The 13,082-nt window shown below is 31.9% G+C and overlaps 4 protein-coding genes and 1 long non-coding RNA gene across 9 annotated transcripts; 2 read left to right on the top strand and 3 right to left on the bottom strand.

Moving 5' to 3' along the window:
• The first annotated feature begins 1,418 nt into the window (after nucleotides 1–1,418).
• Nucleotides 1,419–2,726, top strand: LOC107038530 (serine/threonine-protein kinase RIO3). The gene is made up of 5 exons (XM_015257684.1): nucleotides 1,419–1,523; nucleotides 1,622–1,813; nucleotides 1,890–2,071; nucleotides 2,156–2,256; nucleotides 2,342–2,726. The coding sequence occupies exons 2-5, from the start codon at nucleotides 1,719–1,721 to the stop codon at nucleotides 2,603–2,605; spliced, it is 642 nt and encodes a 213-aa protein (XP_015113170.1). The 5' UTR covers nucleotides 1,419–1,523; nucleotides 1,622–1,718; the 3' UTR covers nucleotides 2,606–2,726.
• Nucleotides 2,727–2,880: 154 nt separating this feature from the next.
• LOC107038529 (nuclear pore complex protein NUP98A) lies at nucleotides 2,881–5,235 on the bottom strand. Of its 3 annotated transcripts, none has more exons than XM_015257680.1 (5): nucleotides 4,921–5,235; nucleotides 4,778–4,832; nucleotides 4,181–4,701; nucleotides 3,597–4,039; nucleotides 2,881–3,505 (listed from the first exon to the last, which is right to left on the bottom strand). In XM_015257680.1, the coding sequence occupies exons 1-5, from the start codon at nucleotides 4,994–4,996 to the stop codon at nucleotides 2,948–2,950; spliced, it is 1,653 nt and encodes a 550-aa protein (XP_015113166.1). In that variant the 5' UTR covers nucleotides 4,997–5,235; the 3' UTR covers nucleotides 2,881–2,947. The 3 variants fall into 3 exon arrangements, with proteins under 3 accessions (XP_015113166.1, XP_015113167.1, XP_015113168.1); XM_015257681.1 differs by having other exon boundaries at nucleotides 4,778–4,829; XM_015257682.1 differs by having other exon boundaries at nucleotides 4,778–4,829; nucleotides 4,969–5,235.
• A 644-nt stretch (nucleotides 5,236–5,879) lies between these two features.
• Nucleotides 5,880–9,352, bottom strand: LOC107038527 (FAS-associated factor 2). Of its 3 annotated transcripts, none has more exons than XM_015257676.1 (9): nucleotides 8,987–9,352; nucleotides 8,701–8,767; nucleotides 8,550–8,630; nucleotides 8,139–8,367; nucleotides 7,856–8,042; nucleotides 7,572–7,745; nucleotides 7,388–7,483; nucleotides 6,977–7,289; nucleotides 5,880–6,858 (listed from the first exon to the last, which is right to left on the bottom strand). In XM_015257676.1, exons 2-9 carry the CDS (start codon nucleotides 8,761–8,763, stop codon nucleotides 6,694–6,696), a joined length of 1,308 nt encoding a protein of 435 aa, XP_015113162.1. In that variant the 5' UTR covers nucleotides 8,764–8,767; nucleotides 8,987–9,352; the 3' UTR covers nucleotides 5,880–6,693. The 3 variants fall into 3 exon arrangements, with proteins under 3 accessions (XP_015113162.1, XP_015113163.1, XP_015113165.1); XM_015257677.1 differs by having other exon boundaries at nucleotides 9,157–9,352; XM_015257679.1 differs by having other exon boundaries at nucleotides 9,244–9,352.
• On the top strand, nucleotides 7,412–8,841 carry LOC114841251. The gene is made up of 3 exons (XR_003783068.1): nucleotides 7,412–8,055; nucleotides 8,250–8,410; nucleotides 8,494–8,841. It is a non-coding gene; the product is annotated as an uncharacterized LOC114841251 (long non-coding RNA).
• Nucleotides 9,353–9,471: 119 nt separating the features above from the next.
• LOC107038523 (telomere length regulation protein TEL2 homolog) lies at nucleotides 9,472–13,011 on the bottom strand. Its single transcript, XM_015257671.1, has 2 exons — nucleotides 12,983–13,011; nucleotides 9,472–12,324 (listed from the first exon to the last, which is right to left on the bottom strand). The coding sequence occupies exons 1-2, from the start codon at nucleotides 13,009–13,011 to the stop codon at nucleotides 9,507–9,509; spliced, it is 2,847 nt and encodes a 948-aa protein (XP_015113157.1). The 3' UTR covers nucleotides 9,472–9,506.
• Between the last annotated feature and the right edge of the window lie 71 nt (nucleotides 13,012–13,082).

Raw genomic sequence — 13,082 nt, 5'->3', positions numbered from 1 at the left:
TCCTCTCCAACTTTTCCATTGTCATATTGTGGTATATTTCCATTCTTTTCCGTTCATCTTTCTTATTAAAATGGTGATTAATGCTCCTTTCTTTTCACTCTCTTTTTATTTACTCTTTTTTTTGTTTTTTTTTTGTTTTTTTTTTACAATACTCACCTGCCGCCTATACGGGAGGTGTGTTAAAACACCCATAGCTGTGTGTTTCTAGGTCAACTTAGCAATGCCCACCGTATTTCAACTTTCAGCGGACAAAAATTCTCTCAGCCGCAATGGTTTTGCAGTCATTGTTATTTTCATGTATATAATGTAATACATCGTTCTTATAACAAATTCAGGCAAATACAACTATAATTTTATCAGCACTTTAACCCTTGATTTTGAACTCTCATAAAAAAAAAAAACCGGTCGAGGGGGGGACACAACGAACATCAACAAATGAAACTTTATTTCAAAGGAAAATATTTTCCATGTCAAACTTATATTGCACTAGTGGTTATAATTGAAAATATGAACATATGATATTGAGGTCTCCAATTGACACCAAAAACACTTGTGAGATTTCACCCGCTATTTCTATAGAGTGCTACATCCTTGGGACAATTTTCCAATGAATCTGTTTTGCCTTTCACTTATTATTTTTCTACAAATCCATTACTCTGGGGTGCATCTCCACCATTGATTGTAATATATAAAAAAATGGCAGTGATATATAAACAAATCCCAACACGTAAACGAGAGCACTGTAGGTTTTCCGTTTCTCCACTCGCATGTGACAGAAACACACGAGACGAGAATGACATAATTGGTGCTAGTTTGATTTACAGGCGTTTTAAAGGGAAAGTACGTAATACACATACCGACACGTAATATCATGGATTTATTCTCATGAATTACAATGTTCTTCTGAATAACCGCGTTGAATAGTAGACGGAAAAAATAATAATATCATTAACAAACCATGTAATGCAGATAAATCTTATTATTATAATACTTTTTTTGACGTTACTATTTCTCTCTATTACTCTTTATGATGAACATCAATTAACATTCCTATATAAAACTACTTAACATTAAGCATTAATGAATGAAATCATTTTCTAAAGTATATCCAAAAATTTAATGAATTTACAATAGAGAATAAGAGTTATTTCATAGAATCCTTTGCTTTTATATAATGTTAAACTTATAAAATTGCTTTACTGCTCATATTTATTATATATTCCTTATAAAGAGTTTACAATCTATCCCATGTTGTACATTATTCTTATTAGTTTCATCATCAACACATTAATTATTTTATAAGGAAATTTTGAAATTCATATTAGCCGCTGATATGGGTCACACAATCACAATAATAAAAATAATATTCTCTCCACACACCACTAAGAGCGTCCATCGGTAAAACAGTGAAACAAGCGGATTGAACAACGGCACGTACAAAAACCATTCTCGCATTCTCTCATTCTCTGGCCTCTCGTCCTCTCAAGTAAAAGGCGTAAAAGCCCAACAAGCACCAACAAGTAGTAAGTCATCATCATCACTATTTCATTAACAATTGCAATAATTCTTATTTCTTCATCTATTCGCTAAATGTGTGTTTTTTATTTGCGTCGTATTTTAGGATAATAAACCATCAACAATTGTGTGGTCACGTTAAATTAATACAATATATATTATTACTTGTTACTTATTACTTATTACTTATTATTCAACACCAAATGACATCTGCTTGGGCGAAAATTCAACCAATCACAAAAACAATTAGTTTTGATGAAATAACTGCTGAAGAAATGGCTAAAAGCATACAAAAAAAGTAAGGAGAGTTGTCTGTTATCATTAATGACATCAGTAAGTTATATTTTCATATGTGATTATTCTCGTGATGATAGGGAATTTGAAGAGCATGGAAAAACCATTGACAATTTGGATACACTCGATCAGTGCATATGTTATGAATTGGACGCTACTGACAGTGATGCTGTCATAGCCCAATTACTTCAAAATCAGTACAACAGCGAGTACGATTTGATGTTGAAAAAAACGGAGGAAAAATTCAATGGCCACTCTAAAGGTATGTGTTTTTATTATTTTTCCTCGCAAAAGTCAACTTTTCTTCTTAAATGTATTTTTTTTTCTTTATTTATTTGTAAATCAGTGGGTATATCATATGCTAATTATCGCATATCCTCTACTAACGATCCTGATGAGAGAAAAGTAGCCATTGACGATGAAAATCGCGATTTGGACAGATTTGTGGTATGGAGCAGAAAATTCAAATTCAAATATATAAATGATAAAGTTTTAATGCTTATCGAGGTGTACATTTCTATTATTCTTCCAGAATGTGGAAAAAGAATATGCATCTATACCAAAATGTGGTTACAAAAAAAATTCAGAAGGCTCAGAAATTGTCACAAAACATGATATGCTCATGTCTTCAAGAATGAATGCTTGTCGAGTATTGGAATTTCCCCCGGGGATATCAACTGGCGATACTGGTGGATTTGATGTCAAATTGAATAATAGAGTATTTAATTCGTTGCGAGCTCACAGTTATGCCTATTGTTCCCGAAAAAAATCAAAACCAAAAGCACATAATAAATAATTTTACTGGGCGATACCATTGAAAACCATCTCCGAAAAATTACCTGGGCTCTTTGGAGAATGTAAATTCTCTATATATTTTCAATGTATTCGAAATAATAATAAATGACAGAATTATGTATTAAAAATGCTTGCAATATTTTCAAATATTTATTACAATACCTCTATGTTACATAACACCTAGAATCATATTATATACAAAAAATTGTTTTTAAATCTATGTAAGTTTCTAAATTCAATCAACTACGAGAATTTATCCATTTTCTTTTGTTTTCGTTTTTTTTTTCTTCAATTCATTGGAAATTTGGATTGAAAAAAAAAACAGGTCAAGTACGAAACACGTCTATCTTAATTCAATAGTAGGGGCCCTTATTGCTATTTCACCCAAGGTAAATGTTCCGGCAAGGAATATTCTCCTATCATTATCAGAGAGATTTTCTTCTGTACTGTAAATACCCTCATCAATGATCTCATCACGTGTAGTTCCAGAAAATGGTGATTGTGCGAAAGATTCACTAGATAATTGGGATTTTGTAATGAAGGGGTTGTGGACTGTGGCTGCTGTTGGAATTGAAATGAATGGATTACTGGTCCTATTGCCAAATTTTTCAGGAGGTTCAATGGTGTTTGCAAAACCTACTGAGATACTAGCTTTAGAAGATCCAGACTGAGAGTTTGCCAGAGAGTTAGCTGTCAACAACTGGGCGGAATCTCCAGACGCGCTAATTTCCAATTTTCCCAATGAACTATTGTCACCCAAATTTGATGAATTATTATTATTACTTCCAAATGGAATAGTATTGTTAGTATTTGTGAAAGGAGTGTGATTTGACGTTGTCAAGGTGGCAAAGCTATTGGTTGTTCTAGGTGACGTGCCAAACGGAGAACTCGTGGTTGTTTGCTGTATCAATTTAACAAATAATTTCATCATAATAGGTACATTATAATATAAATAAAACCATTAAATTTAAACGGCAAATCATCATACTTACGCCGAAGACACTGCCGGAACTAGTAAACATTCCCTGACCACCAAATACCGCTCCAGTATTTGCTGTTCCAAATCCACTGCCATTAGCACCGAATATTGTAGCACTACTACCAAATGCTACACTATTTTTCGCCTGGCCGAAAATGGTGCTCGAAGAATTTCCAAAAATCGGTGCCCCCGTTTGCTGAATAACGTTTGTCGTATCCCCTCCAAATACACTTCCTCCACCAAAAGCTGAACTCGATTGACTCGTCGGAAAAATACTCTTTTGTTGTTGATTTGTACTGAATAAAGTTTGATTATTTGGTTGAGATATTGCTACTGGTGTCGAGGTAGCCGATGAAGTTGAACCAAATGCTGCCATCGATTGGGAGTTACCAAAAATTGATGTTGTTTTTGTAGAACCCCCAAAAATGGAATTTGATACTTGAGGTGCGGCAAAAGCTACAATCACAAATTCTTTCAATTTATTTTCCATTTTTATTAATATCTTTCTACTTTTTTTTTGCTCATTGAAACGAGCCGAATAAAAAATTAACTCTAATCGTTATTATAAAAAAAACTATTGTACATAAAAATATTTACCGCCAAATGTAGGAGCTGTTCCAAAAAATGAAGTATTGTTGTTATTATTATTATTATTATTTGGATGAGTGAAAATCAATGTTTGAGTAACTGGAGGGGAATTGACGCTTTCACCGAAAGATGCGGATGAAGGACTACCAAATGATTTAGAGGCAAAACCACCAGTTCCAGATAGGGATCCACCACCCAATTGTGGAGTGGAAAGTACAAAATTAGATGTTGTTGAGAAACTTGAATCTCGCTGCAACTTTTGTAATTTTTCCAACATATCAGCTGTCTCGTGAGTTGGATTCTTTAATGCTTCTCGCTTGGTTGTCATTGCTTGACAAAGTTGTTGAAATTCAAGTTTTGTCTGATCAACAGTGCCATTTTTTTGAGCCTGATACATTTCCCATCGAACCTCTTCTGGGGATACATCTTCCATGCCAGGAATGCAGGCTTGTTCTTTGAAAGGTCCAAAACAAGAAAGAAGCCATTGGCCACCTCTCTCTGCTGCCAGTACTTCTTCAGCAACTCCAAGTCTTGAAAGAAAGAATGAAAGAGAAAAAAAAAACATTTCGCATTTCTTCTTACAATATTTCCTCACTAAATACTTACACAATACTTTTACTATCTCCATATGATTTATTGCCTGCTCCCTGACCACCTACTGCTACATCAAAATAGTTTATTATCACATTAAATAGTTATAAAAATTTAATGAAAGAAAAGTTATTGATAAACAACTAGTCAATATATACCAAATGCCCCATGTTCGAATCTACAATATTGTCCAAATCGACAGTTACCCTGTTGAAAATATTTACAGACAACCATTTTCGTTGACAAATAAATCAACAAAAACAATAATGAAATAATAATAATCGATGTGCTTTTACTATTTGTGCACTTGAAAATTTTCACGAGTAATCATTTATTTTACACTTCGACAAACAAGTAATTTCAAATAAAATTCAGCATGGGTTATGGGTCCGCGAAAAATGACGCGTTTCTCCCAATCACAAAATACGGTAATGAAACAACCACTAGGTTGTAGGTTATTATATATATAATAACATCGAGTTTCCATTCCCCCTCCTGCCGCCATTCATGCTCTCTTATATATATATATATATCAAAGAGAGAGAAAGTGGTGGTGGCGTAGTAGTCTAGAGGATTTGACAATTTTCTAGCGCGAGTTTCTAATAACAAGAACAAGAAAGATTGTGATTATTAACAGGATCAAGGATCAAGTATTTTAAACATATCATTTTTCAATTTTCAATAATTGACAGTTGATTTTTTGAATAGATGTAGGTATTGACTATAGGTATGTATGAATTTTGTGATATATTTCAGGCTGAATAGAGGCTGATTAGAAAATCATCGCATTGTGATTAATTTTTCACTCATCTTGTTTTTTTTATTGTAATTTATTTGACTTCAGTCTTCTGATGTAGGCATATGAACACAAATAAGGTTTCTTACATCTAGGAAGAATGAAAATTCGTTCATTAGGAATAATTAAATGATTTTTTGAAATTTTCGTTCAGGAATGGCCTATTTATTACAACTCTTCTCATTATGTACATTTTATTCATTTTTTTTACTCTATTCAAAAATTGGAATAGAAATCTTTATCTTTGACATGTTTTTCAAGCATTGAATCAAAAAAGGAAACTCATTGACAAGTGAAACTGATTTACACAATTACCGCAGCTTTCGTTTTTCATTATTATTTTATTTATTCGAAATATTTTAATAAAAATGTTGACTAATTTCATTCAATATTATCTTCATCTTTTCTCCCTTATAGTTTCATCACACCAACTCACTCAGCATACTCATATCTCTCTGTGTGCTTATACAAAGGTATTATAAAATCTTATTGTATTTGAAAATAATGAAAAATTCATTTTTTTTTGTTTACAATAATTTAAAGAATTAATTTCATTATGTATCTGATATTATTCCGCAGGTGTGCAACAATGCCTAATTTATGTAATTACTAATAGATACGAAGAACAAATCAAAACCAAATTCTTCGGCTTTCCTGTTATTCCATTAACATAGGATCGGAGAATTGATAAATGCCTTTCACCTTTTAACATAAATAACCGTTGGAAAACCGTAAAAAGAATAGTGTGCTGACTATGCTTTCATTCACTTTTGTAATAATAATTTTTTTGAATATTATGATAATATTCGTATTGAATACTATTGTATTGCATTGATTCACATTATTCCACGAAACAAACATTAATTAATTCTCATCTTTATCGTTCACAATGAAGAAGAAAAAAGAAAGAAGAAAAAAATGACTTGTGAAGTTTTCCTCGGTCAGATGTCAGTGACAAGAGCGGTTTTTACTTTGGTAAATGAAAACTAGTGGATAACCAAATTAACTCGAAGCATAAAATATAACTTGCGATAAAATGGGCATAGTCATTCTGAGTTTTTCTATATGCCATAGCATAGCATTGAAAATTTTCAAGAAGAAAAACAATCAATCTTTTGTTTTTCACAAATGTTCGTTAATCATCTAAATCATTAACATGTAGAACCTCTCTATGTGTGAGACCAGCTTTGTACAGGCTCATATTTTCCACTGTTGGATAGAGGATTCTCTTTGGATAGCTGGTAGTTATTTCAAAGTTGACTGGGGAATCTGGTTGACTGAATATCCAGTAATAAACATCCTGAAATATTTCATATAAAAATGTTTTTACCGATATATTTTTTCATCAATCATTAGTCTATTATGAAAAACAATAAAATGGTAAGACCATTGAAAACGACAAAAAAATGATAATTTACCTCAACCGTATTTGACATAAGAAACCTTCGAATAATGGTTCTTCCTCCGAGTTTAATTTGAAGATGACAAGAATTTGGATGGCCCAGTGCAGGCTCAACAGGTACTTTTTCAACAGTTAATTCTTTCTCACGTTGTATACGTTGAATTTCCATTTCTTGGGCATTAATTACCGCTCTTTCCTGTGCTTCTCGTTCCTCCTTTGCTTTCTTTTCCTCCTCTCTCCTACGATCTTTTTCTTGATCTGCCCTGAGAGATTCTTCATATGCTTGGTCTTGCTGGAGTCTCAATGATTGATTTGCACTGCGCTCAGCTCTAAATATATCATATAAATTTTCATAACATATCTGACATATCTTTTCTCATTCAATATTATGTTTAAAAATTTCCCTTTATCACTATCATTATTTTACCTTTCATGACGTGCTTGAATTAAATTGATTTCATTATTATCAATTATAGTTTTGAGTCGAAGCATCAATTCAGATACTGAGGGGGTACCTTCCAGCCTTGAATAATGAAAATTTCTAATTAAAACACTTGTATGCAGATTTTGTCTCCTTAATCCTATAAATGAAAATATTGTGTACATCTTACCTTCCCACTATAGTCATCCTGTTCTCTTTCAAAACAATTAGAGCGAGGAATGGATAAGTACCGGACTTCAGTGCTTCGGCTACTTTGTAACCTTCGCCAGATTTTATATTACAAGCCCAGAATAGTGTGTGAGTGTTGATAAAACGAATTAGCTCTGTATTAGTCAAAGAAATCCTATTGAAATTGAGTGAGTGAAAAAACAATGACATGACATTAATAAGTATTCAACAACAGTGAAAATGTCATACCTTTTTATTTATTTATTTATTTTTTAAATTGCATACCTGCACCATTGATCGACACTCTGGACATCATCTTTGTGGAGATAAACGAGTAGGAATCTCAACTCTTGTTTAGCATCAGAAAGTGCTTGACTGTACGATCCCTGATAGAATACTGGATGATTCATACCGTATCTCTCTTCAAATGAACTTATAAATCTTACTACATCTTGGACAGGATCAGCAGATACTATTATTATAAGGTAAGCAATTTTCAATAAGAAACAATGATTTCACTTTAATATTTAATATGCATGGGCAAGGTGCACAAAATATTCAAACTCACCCGGTCTTACATTTGTCCTGAATATAGCAAATAGAATGTGCAGAATACTTGTAACTAAATTATAACACATGGAAAATATAAATGATAAAAAACCACCGCCACCACTTGCAGAGCTTCCTGATGGGCTGAAATAAATTCTCGAATTGGTATCGTCGACAACAGCTGGTGGCCTCGCTCTCGAGTCTTGTGCATACATCGATGGTCTGCCTTCATACAAATTGAGTTGCTCCTACGTACAAGGTACAACAAAAAATTACACGAAAAAACTTGAGGTAAATTTCAGTCATTCACTCAATACCCCATGATTTTTTGTTGTCAATTTTTTCACTTGACTTGATTTTTTCTCTTGGACTAGTTCGTAGATGATGCATGAAAAGCATGAAAAGAATGAAAATTGTAAAAATTTCATACCTGAACTGCAACCTCCAAGTTCCAATTGTGCCTCTGCAGAACATCACGACAAATTGAGAGATCTTCAATTCCCGTCAAATCCTTGATGAAAATTAATAAATGAGTATGCATATTTAAGGATAAAAAGTTGGAAAACAATTTCGTGGTCTACCTGAAATTGAAGAACTTTTTCCGTTTGATCACTGTTGAGTTCACCGAGTGCATTATCAGCCATTTTACTGTTTTTTTTTTTCAAGCGTATTATAATATTAATTTGAACAATAAAAAAGACGATTTATACCCGACACATATACTATATTGAGATATGTATATATATATATATATATATATATATATAAATATATACATAAGTGTCAATATCTATATATATATATATATATATATATATATATATATGTTATATAAAGATGTAGGTATAGATTTATTAATGATGATACGTTAAATTAATGTTTTTCTTTCTTTCTTTTTCCTTTCTCTCCAATTAAAATTGGAAGGAACGGCTGCATCAGCTGATGACGCAGTTCAACTGTGAGGCTATTTTCATGTCAAAATTTTCTCTATATATGTACAGCTAGAGGTTGGAAAACTATGTATTGTATGCTATAACCTCAGAGAAACATTTACACTTTATTCACTTATACATCTCCCTAAAATTACGTTGATTTTAATTATAATGTTCAATATTTGTAATCACCTAATAATTCATATTCTTTCAAAAAATTTTCAAATTCTTTTTCTCCATTTCGCCATATTATTTTTCATTTCATTATAATGAGAAGAAGAAAACAACACATGTATGTGTATGTATGTAATTTTTGGCAATGAAACTGGAGATTTTCATGAAGCGACACGCTGAAACAGAACACACAACATGATAAAATGGGGGGAAAATTTTGAAAATTTAGAATTTAAAAAATTTTGCAAATATAACACATAATTTATTGAGCTCTCAATTAATTACAATGACGGAAAGAGTGAATCAATTAAATTAATAACATTAATGGCCATTTCTTTACATTGGCCATAAGGTTCTTCTCTGGATGACTCATGGGACACATCCATCAGCCATATTCTAAGCTCCAGTAATAAATCAAATATTACACCAGTAAAATTAGACTTTGACACAGCAACTATAACAGCAGCGATGCTCTCTATGACACAACATCTTACCATGGCTTGTTCATGGAATCTCATGTTCCAGGCAAATTCTAATAATTCTCGTGCCATTTTTGGAGCAACTATACAATTTTCAGCAGCCACCATGATTGTAGATAGTGTTTTGATAAAATTAATTAATAGTAAATTGCTATGATCCTCAAAATGCTTTGGAGTATTGAAAATATTATTTTCATCTCTCGTTCGTATTCCATAAAAGAGTGGATAGAAGAAGTACGAAGCCACATCATTGAACTGATTGATTGTTGTTAGAGAACGCTTTGAAGGATGTGCAAAGACTTTGGTCTTTGATTTAATTCTTTGAGCAATGATTTTCTCATTTTCTACTATCGTCATACATTTTTCAGCATCCAAGTGTTTTGATATTTCAAAGTCATCGTCATCATATAAAGTTTCAACTTTTTTTCCAATATCCGAATTTACAAATAGAGAGATGATTGGCTTAGAGACCGATTGTATTTGACTTTTTCTTTTTATATTCTTGAAATACATTTCTTTGTCATTCATTGTCTCATTGTTTACCTCAACTTTTGACAATTGTCGAGCAGCTTCAGCCAAAACATTCAAAAAAAATAATCTATCATTAACGGAGTGACTTCCTACTGTTGCATGGAATTCTCTGCATAGGTATTCAGCTGAGATTTTAGGATAAATTTTAGTTATTGTCACGCAAGCTTTAAATTTCAGAATATTAAAATTTTTTACATAAGTTATTTCTGTTAATTTGGAAATAATGCTTAGCAATTCGAGGGCCAATGATGCATCATCGTTTGGAAGTTGAGACATTAGGAGTTTTTCACAGCATTCAAGAGACTCTGCAAAAATCCTAGGATCAGTGTTAACTGTTGAATCTACAAGAATTTCTTTCAACTCTCGGAGATACATCGGTCGATGATTTTCACAACTTTTTCTATCGTTTGACATATCATAGGGGATTAAGTCGTCATCGCTATCTAGACTATCATCATTGGCATAATTACTTGGGCAAAATTCGCTTCTATTATTTTTTACATCATCATCATTATCATCATTATTATTATTACTATTCGTTGTATCATTCATTTCCTTATTATCGATATTTATCTCGTCATTTGCCAGTAAAATTTTTGATTTTACACCTAATTTTATAATTAACGCTTCAGATGTGATATTTTTATACGACGAACAATAATAGCTGTTGTCACACTTTTCGTTAAAAAATTTTTTCAATTTGCATACAATATTCACACCCTCTTTTGGCATTGAATCATAATCATATTTTAATTTTGGTCTATCAGGTTCATTAAAATAATTGACAATTAATTCCCCTGTTATCATACCAATCGCTCGGATTTCCACTTGTATACTTTCCAAATGAGCTGAAGTTCCAGAAAACAATAACTCTTGAATAGAATCTTTCTCCATTGGTTTCAATTTTCCATTTACTTTTTTCATCAATAACAGTATTATTTTTGTGATAAATTCCTGCTGTTCCAGAGTTGTGTGATTTAATGCACTCCTATCACCCCAAATATCCAAAAGTTTAATGATCAAATTAATGAAATTTTGCTCGGAATCCTCGCATAATAAACAATTGATCAAATTTATAATTATTTTGTCATTATTAAAATAGGAAAAGAATAAGAATTTCTTCATGAGAATGAATTTCCAATTCTCGTGTTTCATTAAAACTCCAAGTATCTTTTCAACATCGTTAGGATTCTCAATATTTTCCAAAAATAGTAGTGCAATTGATGCAATGCTGGCTCTTGATATATTCATCAAAATATCTTGAACTAAACTTCTTAATGAGTTTTTATCTTCCAAAGACAAGTGAATCATAATCTCAATCAATTCTACAAAATTTTCAGATTCAAAATTTGACAAAAGTTTACTAATCAATAACGAAAGTGCTTTTACATCACAAACAGCAGTATCTCTATTTAACTCTTCATTCAGCAATGTAATGGTGCCAATTATTTGAAATGAAATGATTTTTGAGAAATTATTGATGGAAAAAGTTTCGCAAATTTGACGACCTTTTACTTTATTTGAAACTTTTACCGGCAATGAAATGACAATTTGAATGTAATCTCTACGAGCTTTCTCATATTCTTCCCTTTTCAATTCATTTGCACTTTTAATTTTACAAGCAGAAACAATAGAAGATACTAAAGCATCACTTTTCAAAATTTTTTCAAGCATTAAAATCATAAACTCCACAGCATCTTCGTTCATCGATTCTTTAAGGTATTCAGTAATAGATGCCAACAGTTCATGGAGCATAAGAAAATTCGAACCTTTGACAATCATTAAGTTTTCAATTGAGGTATTGAGTCTCTCCTTTAAAATGCTAAAATTTTCATCAAATGTTGAAAGAAATGCCCTAATAATTTTTCCGTACAGTGATTTATCGACATTACTTTCACTGCCAGTTGGCTTGTTGTCGATTTCCCAAATAATTGATTTTTCCAGAAACTTTGTATATTGCCAAATGTCATTTTCCAATTGATCTAGAGATTTTTCACTATTGAATGGCTTTAACCAATTCAAGGTATCCAAAAGCTGCTTACCAGCCTCCTCCATTTCTACTCTTTTGATATTTTTACTCTCCTTAATGCTGAAATAATAATAATATCAATTAATTTTTCACCTAATATTATGACATATATATTCATTCAAATATACTTGAAAATCAATACATAACCATAAACATACGTTTGGTTCTTCACAACGAATTATTATCATTGTTTCATATATCGTACTTAAGAGAATGGAAAAACATGATTTTCATCATCATAAGTGAAGAAAAAAAAACAAGACATGTATTTCTTAACAATTATCTCTCAATTTTTATGTATTATTCTATAACTGTTGTATGAGTTGAGCTTGACCTGCACTGAGAAAAAAACTAATTATCTTCAATGGGTCATGGACTTTGGAGAGCAGATGGAGAATGGAATGAGAGGCTCCAATTGTCCAGGGAATCTGTTCCGCCCGCCTTTCGTATTTAACTGTCGCCATTTTCCCTAGAACGTGTTCTAAAACTGAATGTTGTTTGTTGTCCATGTTCGTCGTCTCATGTGTGTTATATTAACACAAGTGGTAAAAAGAAAAATAAATTACACCTAAACTTGATAAGCAATGTCTGCAGAATCGGAGGATATTAAAATTCAAATTCAGAAAACATTGATGAATATCAATGATGTCACTGAGAAAATGTAAGTGCATTATTATTGATTACTGTCTAGCGTAGTCTAGTACAAATGATAAATTACCAAGTGTAGAGTTTGCATTTATTTACCATCATTTAGAAAGCGGGAAATGGGAATGATAAATGAAATGGTGAAGGCTAAAGGACACCTCACACTTACAATC

The sequence above is a fragment of the Diachasma alloeum genome, unplaced genomic scaffold (genome assembly GCF_001412515.2).
Source record: "Diachasma alloeum isolate Michigan unplaced genomic scaffold, Dall2.0 Dall_scaffold_00285, whole genome shotgun sequence".
NCBI classification, from domain to species: Eukaryota; Metazoa; Arthropoda; class Insecta; order Hymenoptera; family Braconidae; genus Diachasma; species Diachasma alloeum.
This window is presented reverse-complemented; position numbering and strand designations above follow the sequence as displayed.